At 42.2% G+C, this 15,632-nt stretch overlaps 1 protein-coding gene across 3 annotated transcripts in view; it reads left to right on the forward strand.

Moving 5' to 3' along the window:
- Positions 1–14,507, forward strand: part of GCNT2 (glucosaminyl (N-acetyl) transferase 2 (I blood group)) — a 101,793-nt gene extending 87,286 nt beyond the window's left edge. For all 3 annotated transcript variants that reach the window (XM_038005726.2, XM_007973721.3, XM_007973720.3), the window contains exons 2-3: positions 6,317–6,409; positions 11,567–14,507. In XM_038005726.2, the coding sequence (XP_037861654.1) occupies positions 6,317–6,409; positions 11,567–11,757 (284 nt within the window). In that variant the 3' untranslated portion in view covers positions 11,758–14,507. The remainder of the gene's footprint in view (positions 1–6,316; positions 6,410–11,566) is intronic.
- The last annotated feature ends 1,125 nt before the right edge of the window (positions 14,508–15,632 follow it).

Consider the following 15,632-nt stretch of genomic DNA (forward strand, 5'->3'; position numbering starts at 1 on the left):
GGACTGGTAGCTTTGGGATCTCTGTGTATCTTTCAGCCGAAGCCAAATTAAATTACTTACTGAATAGTGGGCACATTGTACATTCAGGGTCTTCAATCTTAAGCTTGCCATTATCTCCTCAAAGTTATAACCAAGTGATGCTTACTAAGTATTCAAACTGAGCTGTCACCAGAAGTCTTGTTGAATATTTTCTCACTTCCCTAAGCAAGTTGAACCAAGCAGGACAGATTCGGAGAAGAGATGATTGCTGGTCACCCAGGTCATTATTGAAGGGCAAACTGAAATGGGTTGGTGCTTGCTAAGAAGGTAGAAGAGGCTGGGCATGGTGGCTCACGACTGTAATCCCAGCATTTTGGGAGGCCAAGGCGAGTGGAGCACTTGAGGTCAGGAGTTCAAGACCGGCATGGCCAACATGGTGAAACCCTGCCTCTACTAAAAATTCAAAAAATTAGCCAGACATTAGTGGCACGCACCTCTAGTCCCAGCTACTCGGAAGGCTGAGGCAGGAGAATCACTTGACACTGGGAAGCAGAGGTTGCAGTGAGCTGAGATTATGCCACTGGACTCCAGCCTAGGCAACAGAGCAAGACTCTGTCTCAGAAAAACAAAAAAGAAAGAAAGAAAGAGAGAGAGAGAGAGAGAGAGGGAAGGAAGGAAGGAAGGAAGGAAGGAAGGAAGGAAGGAAGGAAGGAAGGAAGGAAGGAAGGAAGGAAGGAAGGAAGGAAGGAAGGAAGGAAAAAAAGGAAAAGAGGTAGAAGAAATGCTTTTTGGTACTGAGAAGTAGAGATTATTACACCTTAAGTTGCCATGTTCTGTTGGGAAATCAAGACAGGATCCAGGCCTGTCTGATCCTCACACAAGCTAAACCGTCCTCCCCATCAGCACTAAAGACTGACTGAGTCAATGGGGCCACCCTTGCATTGGGAATGGATGCTCATTCATTCCTTTAACATTGGCTGAGAGTCTCCTGGTGGCCAAGTGCTATGAAGTCAAAGGCACTGTGAGAACTGGCCCTCTGTTCAGTGTAGCTTTCTCCTATAACAGGTGGGCCGATGCCTTCAAGGAGGTGATGTGAGAGGTCTGTTAAAATGCATATATTCCTAGCAGTGGGAACAAGTTAGTTGCAATTAACCCAAGGATATAGGGACCAGATTCGTTCATAAGAGCAGATTTTGAGTGAGAATAGAGTCAGTAAGAGACTAACCTAAAAACCTGATGAAGACTGAGGGAGGGAGGTCAAGGAGGGGAGGAAAAAAGGACAGTGCTGTTGCTCCCTAGGAAAAGCTGCATCCTCCTCCAGTGTTGCTTACAGCTCAGAGCTACTCACACTTGAGCATGCACAAGAATCTTCTGGGGATCTTGTGAAGATGCTGACGTTGGATGTTGGTACAAGAGGCCTGGCATGGATCTCAATTTCTGCCTTCCTTCCTTCCTTCCTTCCTTCCTTCCTTCCTTCCTTCCTTCCTTCCTTCCTTCCTTCCTTCCTTCCTCTCTCTCTTTCTCTTTCTCTCTCTTTCTCTCTTTTCTTTCTTTTCTTTCTCTTTTTCAGGCTCTCACTGTGACCTGATTTTGGCTCACTGCACCCTTGACCTCTCAGGCTCAGATGATCCTTCCACCTCAGTCTCCCGAGTACCTGGGGCCACAGGCACACATCACAATGTGCAGCTAATGTTTGTATTTTTCATAGAGACGAGATTTCTATATGTTTCCCAGGCTGGTCTCGAACTCCTGGACTCAAGAGATCCACCTGCCTCTGTTACAGGAAAGGGATCCCGATCCAGACCCCAAGAGAGGGTTCTTGGATCTTGCGAAAGAAAGAATTCAGGGCGAGTCTGCAGTGCAAAGTGGAAGCAAGTTTATTAAGAAAGTAAACGAATAAAAGGATGGCTACTCCATAGACAGAGCAACCCCAAGGGCTGCTGGTTGCCCATTTTTATGGTTATTTCTTGAAGATACGCTAAACAAGGGGTAGATTATTACTCCTTTTTAGACCATAGAGGGCAACTTCCTGACATTGCCATGGCATTTGTAAACTGTCACGGCACTGGTGGGAGTGTAGCAGTGAGGACGACCAAAGATCACTCTTATTGCTATTTTGGTTTTGGTGGGTTTTGGCCGGCTCCTTTACTGCAAACTGTTTTTATCGGCAAGGTCTTTATGACCTGTATTTTGTGCTGACCTCCTATCTCATCCTGTGACTTACAATGCCGTAACCGTCTGGGAATGCGGCCCGGTAGGTTTCAGTCTCTTTTTACCTAGCTCCCATTTAAGATGGAGTTGCTCTGGTTCACATGCCTCTGACACCTCAGCCTTCCAAAGTGCTGGGATCACAGGCATGAGCCACCACGCCTGGCCAGATTCTCCATTTCTTTCTTCTTCTTTTTTTTTTTTTTTTTTTTTTTTTTGAGACAAGGTCTCACTCTGTTGCCCAGGCTGGAATGCAGTGGTGCAATCTTGGCTCACTGCAACTGCCACCTCCCACATTCAAACAATTCTCCTGCCTCAGCCTACCATGTAGCAGGGACTATAGGCGTGTGCCACCACACCTGGCTAATTTTTTATTTTAGTGGAGACTGGGTTTCACCATGTTGGCCAGGCTGGTCTTGAACTCCTGACCTCAGGTGATCCGCCCGCCTCGGCCTCCCAAAGTTCTGGGATTACAGGCGTGAGCCACCACGTCCAGCCAGATTCTGCATTTTTAACAAGTTCCCAGGTGCTGCTGATGCCCCTACTCTTAAGAACCACACTCGAATAGCAAGGCTTTGTGCCTACTTCTGCCAGATATTTCTGTGCCCCAGGACTCTTTGCAAAAAGAGTAGAATTCAACTTGTTCTGTTTGCCCTTCTCCCCCCTTCTGCTTTTAAAAATCTAATGTTTTAATGCACAAACATGAATAAGAGCTAAGCACAGATGTGTTTGACACTTGTCATCAAACAGAAAGTATGGAAGTTGAGGTTTGGAATTTCAGTAACAGGAGGTTAGTAGGTGTTGTGTGTTCATTTTATAAAGACAGCAGGTCATTAATTATAAATGTCACGATCTTATCTCTGCAATAATGGAATCTGTTTCTGAGTAAGAGTCAGTTTGGGATTATCAATATTAAAGAGAATGAAAAAGGAAGAAAAATGTCTTGTGCTTTCAAAACTACAGTCATTTCAACATTAAATGACTTTTTGTCATCGGAATGTACTCTTCATACTTTTATGATGTAGTTATTTAATAGACATTGGCTCATAATAACACATCAGCTAATCACACAGATGTAGGTAAATAAGCTAGATTCTCTCTGCTTTCCAGACTCTCCTTCCCCATCCCACAGCTTAACCAGACAAGTTTTACTTCAATTCTTTTAAAATGTGTGTTAAGAACAAAACAAGGTAGCTTCTTTTTAGATAGGCAAGCACCAAAATAATTGTAAAGTATTAAAATGCAAGTTAAAGAAATAGAAATATTGCTTAATAAATAGTGTTTTTCTTGAATACTTGAATACTTTTATTAAATACATGCAAGTTTAGGTAAGAAGAAGAAAAGATCCCTGCCTTATAGAGAGCCCTTAGGGTTTAAGACTCATGATGTTTACAGGAAAGGCTGTAACAAAATTTAATTTTAGTTAGGAAACCTGGTTACAAATCAGATCATCATATAATCATGTGACATCAGGGCAAAAGAACAGACCTTTTTTCTTCTGAAAATGCACATTTTTATTAATATTTTTTAAAGCCTAATATAATTAAATGTCTTTAAAATATTAGTCTTGTCCAATTTTTTCTTTATTAAAAATTATTAAAAATACTCATTGTCTTGGCCAGGCACGGTGGCTCAAGCCTGTAATCCCAGCACTTCGGGAGGCCGAGACGGGTGGATCACGAGGTCAGGAGATCGAGACCATCCTGGCTAACACGGTGAAACCCCGTCTCTACTAAAAAATACAAAAATCTAGCCGGGCGAGGTGGCGGGCGCCTATAGTCCCAGCTACTCGGGAGGCTGAGGCAGGAGAATGGCGTGAACCTGGGAGGCAGAGCTTGCAGTGAGCTAAGATCCAGCCACTGCACTCCAGCCCGGGTGACAGAGCAAGACTCCATCTCAAAAAAAAAAAAAAAAAAATACTCATCGTCTTAAGTAGCTTTTTTCTTCTTTTATTTTAGGAATGATCTCTCTCTTGTCACCCAGGCTGGAATACAGTGGCACTCAAACTCACTGCAGCCTTGAGCTCCTAGGCTCAAGCAATCCTCCCACTTCAGCTTCCCCAGTAGCTGGGACTACAGGAGTGCACCACCATGCTTGGCTAATTTAAAAAAAAAAAAAAAAAAAAAAATTGTGGTGATGGTGTCTCTCTGTGTTGCCCAGGCTGGAGTGCAGAGGTACAATCATTGTTCACTGCAGTGTTGAACTCCTGGGCTCAAGTGATCCTCCTGCCTCAGCCTGCTGAGTAGCTGGGACCACAGGCATTAACCACCATGCCTGGCTAATTAAAAAAAAAAATTTTTAGTAGAGAGAGGGTCTCACTATGTTGCCCAGGCTGGTCTCAGACTCCAGGCCTCAAGCAGTCCTCCCACCTTGGCCTCCCAAAGCACTAGGATTACAGGTATGAGCCACTGCACACAGCCCTTGAGTTGTTTTTTTCTCATTAGCATGTGTATTAGCTTTTTACCTGGCACTGCAACAAATTACCACAAATTTAGCAGCTTCAACAACATAAATATATTGTCTTACAATTCTGTAGGACAAAAGCCTGACTAGGCTGAAATCCAGGCATTGGCTGGGTCAGGTTCCTTTCTGTAGGCTCTGAATACAATCCAGTTCCTCGCCTTTTCTAGCTTCTAGAGGCCACTCACATTCCTGGCTGGTGGCTTCTTTCCCCATCTTCAAACAGCAAAGGCAGAGTCAGAGGAGAGCCTTCTCACATCACGTCACTCTGTCCAGCTCTCCTGTTTCCCTCTTCCAACGCTGAGGACCTCTGTGATTGATTACATTTGGCTCAGCCAGATCATTCAGGACAACCTCCCTATGTTAAGGCCGGCTGATCAGCAACTTTAATCCCCCTTTGCCATGTAAAATAACATATTCTTGGGTTCCAGGGATTAGGATGTGGGCATCTTTGTCTGTTCTGTATGTGTGTGTTTGAGGGGGTGGGTGGAAGCCATTATTCTGCCTACCACAATATATCTTATCAATAATTAAAAAGAATCTTCTAAGAGAGGACTATTGTAATTTGGGTACAGAGAGCATTTGCATAGTGCCATTGCATCAAAATTGCATTCAGATTGCACTACTCACTGGTGGAAAATGCTGTAACTCTAAAGCAAAGTATTTCTCTTTAGTAGCATTTATGTTGATTCCCATGTTTTCCTTTTCTTTCTAATTTATTTTTATTTTTTATTTTTTTTTTTTGAGACAGGGTCCTGCTCTGTGGCCCAGGCTAGAGTACAGTGGCACAATCATGGCTCACTGCAGCCTTGACCTTCCTAGGCTCACATGATCCTCCCACCTCAGCCTCCTAAGTGGATGGGGCTACAAGCGCGTGTCACCACACTCAGCTAATTTTTTATTTTTTGTAGAGACAGGGTTTCATTCTGTTGCCCAGGGATCTTCTTACCTCGGCCTCCTAAAATGCTGGGATTACAGGCATGAGCCACTGTGTCTGGCAACTTCTTCTCTAGTAATGATTTATATATTATAATCTTGGAGTCTAACTATGATTAAACAGGCCCTTCAATCTCTATGGCCGACCCAAATTTATTTCATAGACAGGGTTATTGAGAAGCACTTGGCACAGTGTTTCTCAAATGGGGTGATTTTGCTCACCCACAGGACATTTGGCAATACCTGCAGATGTTTTTGGTTGTCACAATTGAGAAGACGGTGCTATTGGCATCTATTGGGTAGAGGCCAAGGATGCTGCTAAGCATCTTACAAAACACAGGACAGCCCCCACAACAAAGAATCATCCAGCCCAAAGTGTCAGTCGCGCTGAGGTGGAGAAACCCTAGCTTAGCAAGACGCCAAGCTACAGCACCCCACCCCCCAACTGAATTAGGTATTAGTAAATGGATCAGAATTGTATTAGTATATTGATTTGTGTATTGATTGAATTAGATGTTATACTAATTAGATGATGAGTCAACAACTAAAATTCTGGTCAAAAGATCAACTGGAGGAAACAGAAGATGCGTAGATCAGTACATACCAATCTGTGTGAAATGTGAAAGGTAATAAACTGAAAGAAAGTAAGCCTGATTTAGAGGCTTAATTGATGTAATTGATGCCCTTCTCTCATGGTTCTCATCTCTACGTTTTTTCTTTATCAACATTGCAGGTGTTCCTGGCTCTATGCCGAATGCATCCTGGACTGGAAACCTCAGAGCTATAAAGTGGAGTGACATGGAAGACAGTCACGGAGGCTGTCACGGTGAGGCTCTCGTTCCATGCTTCTAGGCCACTGCCTGTTGCTGTTAGCAGGAAGGTAGCTGTGGAATCCAGGGTTCTCACGGAGATAGAATTGCTGCTAATATTTAGACCAATCTGTTAGTTATTGGAGAAGCCAAAGGCTTCAAGACACAGTCCTTCAAAAATAAGTTTAAATATCTCACTGATGTTCTCCAACTTATAATTATCTAGGGAGATGGAAAGGTGGGTTCAAATCATGGCGACATTTTTTTCTCCTTGCTAGTTTTCAGCTTTCTTTCTTTCTTTAGAGGCAGCGTCTCACTTGTCATTCAAGTTGGAGTGCAGTGGCATGAATACAGCTCACTGCAGCCTCAACATTCTGGGTTCCGGCTTCACACCTCAGCCTCCCAAGTAGCTCGGACCACAGGCATGCACCACCACACCTGGCTAATTTTTTTTTTTTCTTATAGAGTCAGCCTTCTTCTTGTTTATTCCTCTTGCTGTGCCTTCTGAGAGTCCAGCTATTCAGAGGGGAAAGTCATAAGGAGGAGAAGTGATGTCATGTTCTCACCACAGAGAAAGCTGGGCCCCCAACCCTCAGGCCAGTCCCTGCTCCCCCTACAGGCAGCCTTCCCAGTGGCTTGGAGAGCTGTTGGGGTTTGCACAGCTCTGGCATGATGGATAGCAGGTGACACTAGCAAGAAGAGTTCCCCTCTAAATGGAAAAGAACTAGAAATCCTAAGTCATTTCCATTTCTGTAGAACTTTATGAAGAAGAGTTTGTATCAGTCCTGGCACACACTGCATTCAGAATATTGCCCAGCACATACCGGGCATGAGTAGTAGTTTGCTAGAGCTGCCATAAGAAAGTGACACAGATTGGGTGCTTAACAGAAATTTATTTAGTTCTAGAGGCTGGAAGTCCAAGATCCAGGTGTCAGCAGGGCTGGTTTATTGAGGCCTCTCCACTTGGCTTGTAGGTGGCATTTTCTCCCTGTGTTCTCACATGGTCTTCCCTCTGTGTCTGTCTGTGTCCTAATCGCCTCTTCTTCTAAGGAGACCAGTCATACTGGATTAGGGCTCACCCTAAAGGTCTCATTTTAACTTAATTACCTCTTTAAAGACCCTGTCTCTACTCTGAGGCACTCAGCGTTAGGATTCAACATATGAATTTAAAGAGACAATTCAGCCCATAATATGTAATAAATATTTATTTAGTAAGTGATTGTTTGAACGAATGAATCAGTGAATGAATGACAATATGGCGGTTTGGACTTTTCTCCCTATGGTAACAAGGCTTTGCCTCTACTCATTAGTCCATCTTTTTTTTTTTTTTTTTTTTTTTTTTGGAGATGGATTCTTGCTCTATCACCAGGCTGGAGTGCAGTGGCAAGATCTCAGTTCACTGCTGCAATCAGCCCATAATATGTAATAAATATTTATTTAGTAAGTGATTGTTTGAACGAATGAATCAGTGAATGAATGACAATATGGCGGTTTGGACTTTTCTCCCTATGGTAACAAGGCTTTGCCTCTACTCATTAGTCCATCTTTTTTTTTTTTTTTTTTTTTTTTTTTTTTGAGATGGATTCTTGCTCTATCACCAGGCTGGAGTGCAGTGGCAAGATCTCAGTTCACTGCTGCAACCTTCACCACCCGGGTTCAAGTGATTCTTGTGCCTCAGCCTCCAGAGTAGCTGGGACAACAGGCGCATGTCACCACACTCAGCTAATTTTTGTATTTTTAGTAGAGACGGGGTTTCACCTTGTTGGCCAGGATGGTCTCAATCTCTTGACCTCGTGATTTGCCCCCCTTGGTCTCCCAAAGTGCTGGGATTACAGGTGTGAGCCACCGTGCCTGGCCCCATCTTACCTGCACCTAAATGTTAAATGTTTCAGGTGAAAATTTCCAAGTTGCTCCATCTCTACAACTCTCCATTACACCAACTTCTTTCTCATGTGTCTCTTGATGGTCTCATCCCACTGTGGACAGCAATGTTCTCATGCCACTATAAAGAAATTTCGGTCCATTCGGAAGCATGTTGATATATTTACTTTAATCAGCCCATATTTTCTCCAGGGGATAGTGCATGCCACCTGCCTACGTTCTTTTTTTTTTTTTTTTTTTTTAAGATGGAGTTTCGCTCTCGCCACCCAGGTTGGAGTGCAGTGGCACGATCTCGGCTCACTGGAACCTCCGTCTCCCAGGTTCAAGTGATTCTCCTGCCTCAGCCTCCTGAGTAGCTGAGATTACAGGCACCCACCACCACGCCCAGCTAATTCTTGTATTTTTAGTAGAGACGGGGTTTCACCATGTTGGCCAGACTGGTCTCGATCTCCTGACCTCGTGATCCACCTGCCTTGGCCTCCCAAAGTACTGGGATTACAGGCATGAGCCACCACATCCGGCCTGTACTACCTTCATCAGCCCTCTTAGCACTTAGAATGATCTTCAACTTGGAGTGCCCATCTCTGATTACAATGTCTTTGTCACCTCTACTAGTTTCCTTACTTACATTCTACTTGTTTTACTGTCTTTCTTCCCAGAGCAGAAGCTCCAAGACAGCTAGGGCAGTTTGTTCACTGTTTTATGTCCACACCTAAACCATGTTGGTTTTGGTTTGAATTGGGATTTCCAGAGGTTCGACATTTCGAGCTTTTTCCTTCTGTGAGCTTCCTTCTGAGGACTCCCTGTCTGACCCGGGTATTGTAATCAGCCACTACAAGAAGTCCTCACCAACATTTTCAGTCCCTTTGCCATTTTGACCCTACAAGGCTGATTCTGAACCCTAATCATTACCACCATCTGCCTTTTTTTGCCATTTGTACTTCCCTAGGCAGAGTATTGGTGGAGGGTGTTGCGGAACTCTCTTAAGACACACCCATCATGGGGTCCTGTCACCTAACTTCAGCTAGGCCTCCTGGCTACCTACTTATCCTTTTGTTTACCTCATTATTTTCCTAGTGCCCTTCCTAAGGGACACTTTTTCAGCTTTCCTGCTCACCTTTAAGTTCCCAGGGTGTATTAGTCTGTTTTCACACTGCTGATGAAGACATACCCAAGACTGGGTAATTTATAAAGAAAAAGAAGTTTAATGGACTCATAGTTCCACATGGCTGGGGAGGCCTCACAATCCTGGCAGAAGGCAAAAGGCACATCTTACTGGTGGCAGGAAAAAGGGAATGACAGACAAGCAAAAGGGGAAGCCCCTTATAAAACCATCAGATCTCATGAGACTTATTCACTACCACAAGAACAGTATGGGGAAACCGCCCCCTATGATTCATTTATCTCCCACTGCATCCCTCCCACAACACGTGGGAATTATGGGAGCTACAATTCAAGATGAGATTTGGGTGGGTACACAGCCAAACCATATCACAAGGTTATGCTAAAACAGTCTTTCCTATTCTCAAAAGCGACCATTTCAACTTGAAAAAGAACTTTCAAGATATGTGATCAAAATTCATCATCTAGTCCCTTGTCATGTCATCCTGTCCCACCGTCTTAGAGTGGTTTGGACACATTCTCTCATTGTTCCCTCCTGTTTCAAGAGGAAAAGTCACCCATCCTCCCAACAAAAGCCGCCAGCTATGGTCTCAGCTATCTGTGGGCCCCCTCTCTCGGACCCTTACCCTTTTGCATTCTCAGCCTCTCCCTTTCTGCTGCCTCTTTTCCTTCTCTCCAAAAGTGTGTACTCATTTCCCCTATATTGACGACGTCGAGTTGTCTATGAACCCTCTGCTTTCTCCAGGCCGAAAGAGTCTTTCCTTGTTCACTTCCATTTCCTTAAGCATGTGCTTAAGACCTGTGTTTTCAGTTCTCGCCGCCTGGTCATTCTTTCACTTCCTACAATTCTGGCTTCTTTCCCCAGTGACTTCCACTCTCTATTATGCCTCTTCCCAGCCCACTGAATTAATCACCACATTCTGTCTGTCCTTCTGTACTAGAGTCTTCAATATCCTCCCTTTCTCACTCATCACAGACATTAACTTTGAACGAGCTCTCCAGTTTATGTTACTACTGCAGCCTCTTGGTTTCTAATGTACCCTGCAAAACACTTCAAAATTAATCTTGCTAAAATCAGTTTCATCATTTGATTCTTCTATTCAAAAATCTTTAAGGACTGTCCATACTTATGAGATACAAGGCCCAACCCTTCAGTCTGTGAAGTCGGTCAACCAGCAATTGTCCTACTATGTGAGAGGAATCTCTGGAAAATGATTGCAACTTCCTACTATTCTTGTTTCTAACCTATTCCCAACAAAATCGCCTCTCCCAGAAAGTCCCCACCCCAAAAGCTATTGAGGTTAAAAAAAAAAATTCAATATTGACATGTTACGTCACTGAGGTTTATTACACATCTAGGCAGAGATATAAAGTAGGCACTTGGATAGCCTAGAACTCAGAAAAAAGATTTACCCTATGCAATCCATAAAGACCTCTTCCACCTGTACCGCTGTAGGACTTCTCCTCTGTAACTCTCATTTAGTAATACAGTAGGCCGCCCTTATCCACGGGGAATACATTTCAAGACCCTCAGTGGATGCCTGAAACCACAGACAGTACAGAACCCTAAATGTACTTTGTTTTTCCCTGTACATGCATATCTATGATAAAGTTTAATTTTTGAAACAGGCATAGTAAGAGGTTAACAATAATAACTAATTATAACAATATGCTGTAATAAAAGTTATGTGAATAAAAGTAAGTTGTGTGGAATAAAAGTTATATGCTCTCTTTCTTTCTCAAAATATCTTAATATTTTTGGATCATGGTTGACCTGGGGTAACTGAAACCTCAGAAAGCAAAACTGCAGATAAGGGGGGACTACTGTACATGAATGGCCTTGTAACACCTATTATGTTACTAACACAATTTTAATATTAATATTGACACAATAAACACAGTAATTAACATCATAATTAAAATATTAATATCTGTTATTTTATGCCTTCTATGATTTAACTCTCGTTTTTTTCAAATAACGTATTTGTACCTCTTATTCTTCTAAATAGAATTCCAGTTCTTTGTGGGCTGAGACTGCACAATCATATTTCATTTGAATCCTGTAGCATTGGCACAGTTGTAGTTAGAGAGTACCTCTAGTATTCTGTAAGTTCATCACCTTTTTGAAAGCAAGCATGTTTTGACTCTGTTTCTTGTTCTTTCTTTTGCAGGCCACTATGTACATGGTATTTGTATCTATGGAAACGGAGACTTAAAGTGGCTGGTTAATTCACCAAGCCTGTTTGCTAACAAGTTTGAGCTTAATACCTACCCCCTTACCGTGGAATGCCTAGAACTGAGGCATCGCGAAAGAACCCTCAATCAGAGCGAAACTGCGATACAACCCAGCTGGTATTTTTGAGCTATTCATGAGCTACTCATGACTGAAGGGAAATGGCAGTTGGGAAGAGGAGCCTGTTTTTGTGAGAGACTTTTGCCTTCGTAATGTTAATGGTTTCAGGACGTTTATAGCTTCAGGACCTGGCTACATAATTATACTTAAAATGTCCACTGGACACTGTGAAATACACTAACAGGATGGCTGGGTAGAGCAATCTGGGCACTTTGGCCAGTTTTAGTCTTGCTGTTTCTTGATGCTCACCTCCATATTAGCTTATTATTAGGATCAACAATAATTTTAAATGACCTCAGATCTTTGAACCAGATACTCATCATATTCAAATGTTCTAATAAAAAAAAGAATTGTAGATAATACTATCTAGGAAACTAAGAATCAGGTTTCTTTGAAGAAGGAATCTTTTATAACACATTAACTGTCACCACTGTGCTCAACCAGACAGATACTGAAACAGCTTTCTGGGTAATTCACCAATTTCCTTTAAAACATAAGCTACCTGAATGGAGAATAGATCTTGTTTCTGAGTTTCAACACTAGCATTCTTGGTTTACTCATGGCCAAAGCTCTGTATATAGTATAAAGTCATTAACGAGAAACAGGATGTGCTTTAAGACAGAATTCACTGACTGTTGCTTCAGTAAAAGGACCTCGGGGAAATAGAACATTTGTCTCTTATATGCCAGAATGTAGGCTGGTCCCTATGTCATGTCTTCCATTGAGAACACTAAAAAGTCCTTGCAAGAATGGAGATATGCATTCAAGAGAGGTGCTATCACATAGATCTAGTCTGAAGTCTGGAACACTTTCCTCTTCTGTGATCCCCCCTCTCCCTGATATTATCTTATTTGCAAAATAGAGACCAAATTCTATCCTGTGAGGCTTTTAATTGAACCATAGTATGCTCTGAGTAGCTTTACAATGCCTGGTACTGATATTAGTGGCTCGATTTTTAAAAGCCTTCAATTGTAGATGAGCATCACTGTTATTTATCCCTCATTCATCCATCTATTCGTTCATTCAGCCTACATTCAATAAACATTTCTTGAGTGTCTCTTAGGCACAGGACATGTACTGAAACAGAAAGGAAACACAAGAGCTTTTTCACTCTAAAAATCTTGGCAATAATGTCAAGAAAAATCTTGGCAATAATGTCCAGAAAGCCTCCTCTGGAGAATCTTGCAGAGTGATTGTAGTTTAATACAGGAATGCACAGGGCTGTGTAGCATGATACCAGACCCAGGAGATCAGTAATTACAAATTAAGGGTTAAATCAGAGATTATTCAACAGAGAGGGAGAAAGGAGGAGACGGAGAGAGGGCCTGTTGTGTTCCAGCCATTCTGGTATTCCTTTATGTATCTAATTTCATTCAAACCTCACAACAGTCTTCTGAGGACCTTATATAATTACTCCCATTTTGCAGATGAAGTAACTGAGGCTTAGAAAGGTAATAGCACCAGGGAACAATTTCTCTGTGTGAGAATTAGGACTCTGTTACTGGTCTTCTCGGTTCATTTCCTGAGGTGGATTTACTGAGAGAAGGTGAAATAAAGCCATATTTAGTATACCAGAGAGGGTAGATTTTAAGAATGGTCTCAGTGTTAATATTGAGAAGAACTCCTGTCAGCTCAGAAAAAATGTGAAGTCTACTTTACTACTCCTGTAATACTAAACCGTTGAGTTTCTAAATATTTATTTATTCTAACAAAAAGCAGTTACTACAATGGATGACACATTTAATGAACAATTTTTTTTTTTTTCTATAACTGTGCCTGTTGAATGTCAATCATATTTAAAGGGAATGACTTTGAAGTAAAACCTTTTTTCTTGCTACTGAAAAAAATGGAATTGTTTTGGGTGGTAAAGAGTTAAGGAATGGGGAAGGCTGGTCACACAAGCAACCCTCGAAGGCCACATATAGAGAGGCCAGCCCCGCTAAGGTGACCAGAGTGGGCTCCAAGCACAAATTACCATTGCTATAGATGGGACTGTGTCCCCCCAAAATTCATGTGTTGGAGCCCTAACCCTCAATGTGATGGTATTTGAGATGGGGTCTTTGGTAAGGGAAGTTTAGATGAGGTCACGAGTGTGGGATCCTCATGATGGGATGAGTCCCCTTATAGGAGCTCTGGCTTGGGCCAGGTGCGGTGGCTTACGCCTGTAATCCCAACAGTTTGGGAGGCCGAGGCAGGTGGATCACTTGATGCCAGGAGTTCCAGACCAGCCTGGCCAATATGGTGAAACCCCATCTCTACTAAAAAATATAAAAACTAGCTGGGCTTAGTGGCATGTGCCTATTTGGCAGGCTGAGGCATGAGAATTGCTTGAACCCAGGAGGTGGAGGTTGCAGTGAACGGAGAGCGCCCCACTGCACTCCAGCCTGGGTGACAGAGCAAGACTTTGTCTCAAAACAAAATAGGTGGGGGGATAGGGAGTGTACTCAGGGTCAGCAGTGAAATTTAAAAATTGTCTCTTTTCAACTTACTTCAATGACGGCACCTGAGAAGAAGAAACGTTTTTTACACTGGATGTTTCTCATATAGAACGAGAAATCTTTCTGGAATTGATGTTTACATGCATGTTGTTGGTCATCTCTCTTATGTCTTAAACACTTTAATGTTGGAAGAGCATGGTGTTTGGGCTAGTGGATTTCCGACAGCCATGGGAATACCCTGAAACTACTGTATCTGATGTTTGTTTTCGATGAGGTTCCGTGTTTTGTTTTCTTGGGAATAAATTAATATATTATTTTCCACTTTGGGGATACTGTGTATTTTTATATGACAATTGGTTAAAAATCCACTAAAGGGTATGTCTAACAAGGCAATTCTCCCGGTATTAAACAAAATTTACATTCATACATACATGCATACCTGTCTAAGAAACATCCAGCCACTGAAAAATCATGACACTTTCCCATTGTGGGGTGTTGGGGAGAGTAACTGGGAGTGAGAGAGAGAAAAGGACGCAATAGAAGATCAGTGTCATTTGAATTGGGTATAACTTTTTTTGGGGGGGGCGTAAGGGTACAACTGTTTTTAAAATTTGAGACAGGAATAGATTAACTTATTATTTACCTGCCTTTATTATTCATTTGAAAAAATCAAGATATACATTAGGAAAAAGTTTTATGTTAATATTACCATAATTACTGATCAAGTGCCAACGTTTTTGAGCAGTATTTCAGTTGTAAGTTTGCCAAATATTGCCTCTAACAGACACATGGAAAATGATCAATACTAAAAATTTTTTAAAAATCATTTAAAGGACATGTTATCCATCATATTTTTTTCAAATAAAAATATTTTAAAACTAAAGTGAAAAACATTTTAAACTATAATAGTAAATACATACATGCTCATAAACATGGAAATAATGAAGAATATAGAATAGAAAGTGCACTACTTTCTCCAGACGTAATCACTTATTTGCTTTTTTGGTTTTTGCTTTTCTGAGACAGAGTCTCACTCTGTCAAGCAGGCTAGAGTGCAGTGGCACAGTCATGGCTCACTGCAGCCTCAACCTCCTGTGCTCAGGTGATCCTCCCACCTCAGCCTCCCAAGTAGCTGGGACCACAAGCATGCACCATCGCACCTGGCTAATTTTTGTATTTTTTGTAGAGACAGGGTTTTGCCGTGTTATCCTGCCTCATCTCAAACTCGCGGGCTCAAGTGGTCCACCTGCCTCAGCCTCCCAAAGTGCTGGACTACAGGCTTGAGCTACCATACCTGGTCATATCTGGTATATCTTCTTAAGTACTTTCTCAGTGTACTGATGTAATCTATAGCAGTGTTGTCCAGTAGAATTTCTGCAATGATAAAAATGTTCTACATCTGCACTGCCCAATATAATTGCCACTCACACAAGCTATTGAGCTCTT

Source organism: Chlorocebus sabaeus, chromosome 17 (genome assembly GCF_047675955.1).
Source record: "Chlorocebus sabaeus isolate Y175 chromosome 17, mChlSab1.0.hap1, whole genome shotgun sequence".
Lineage (NCBI taxonomy): Eukaryota > Metazoa > Chordata > Mammalia > Primates > Cercopithecidae > Chlorocebus > Chlorocebus sabaeus.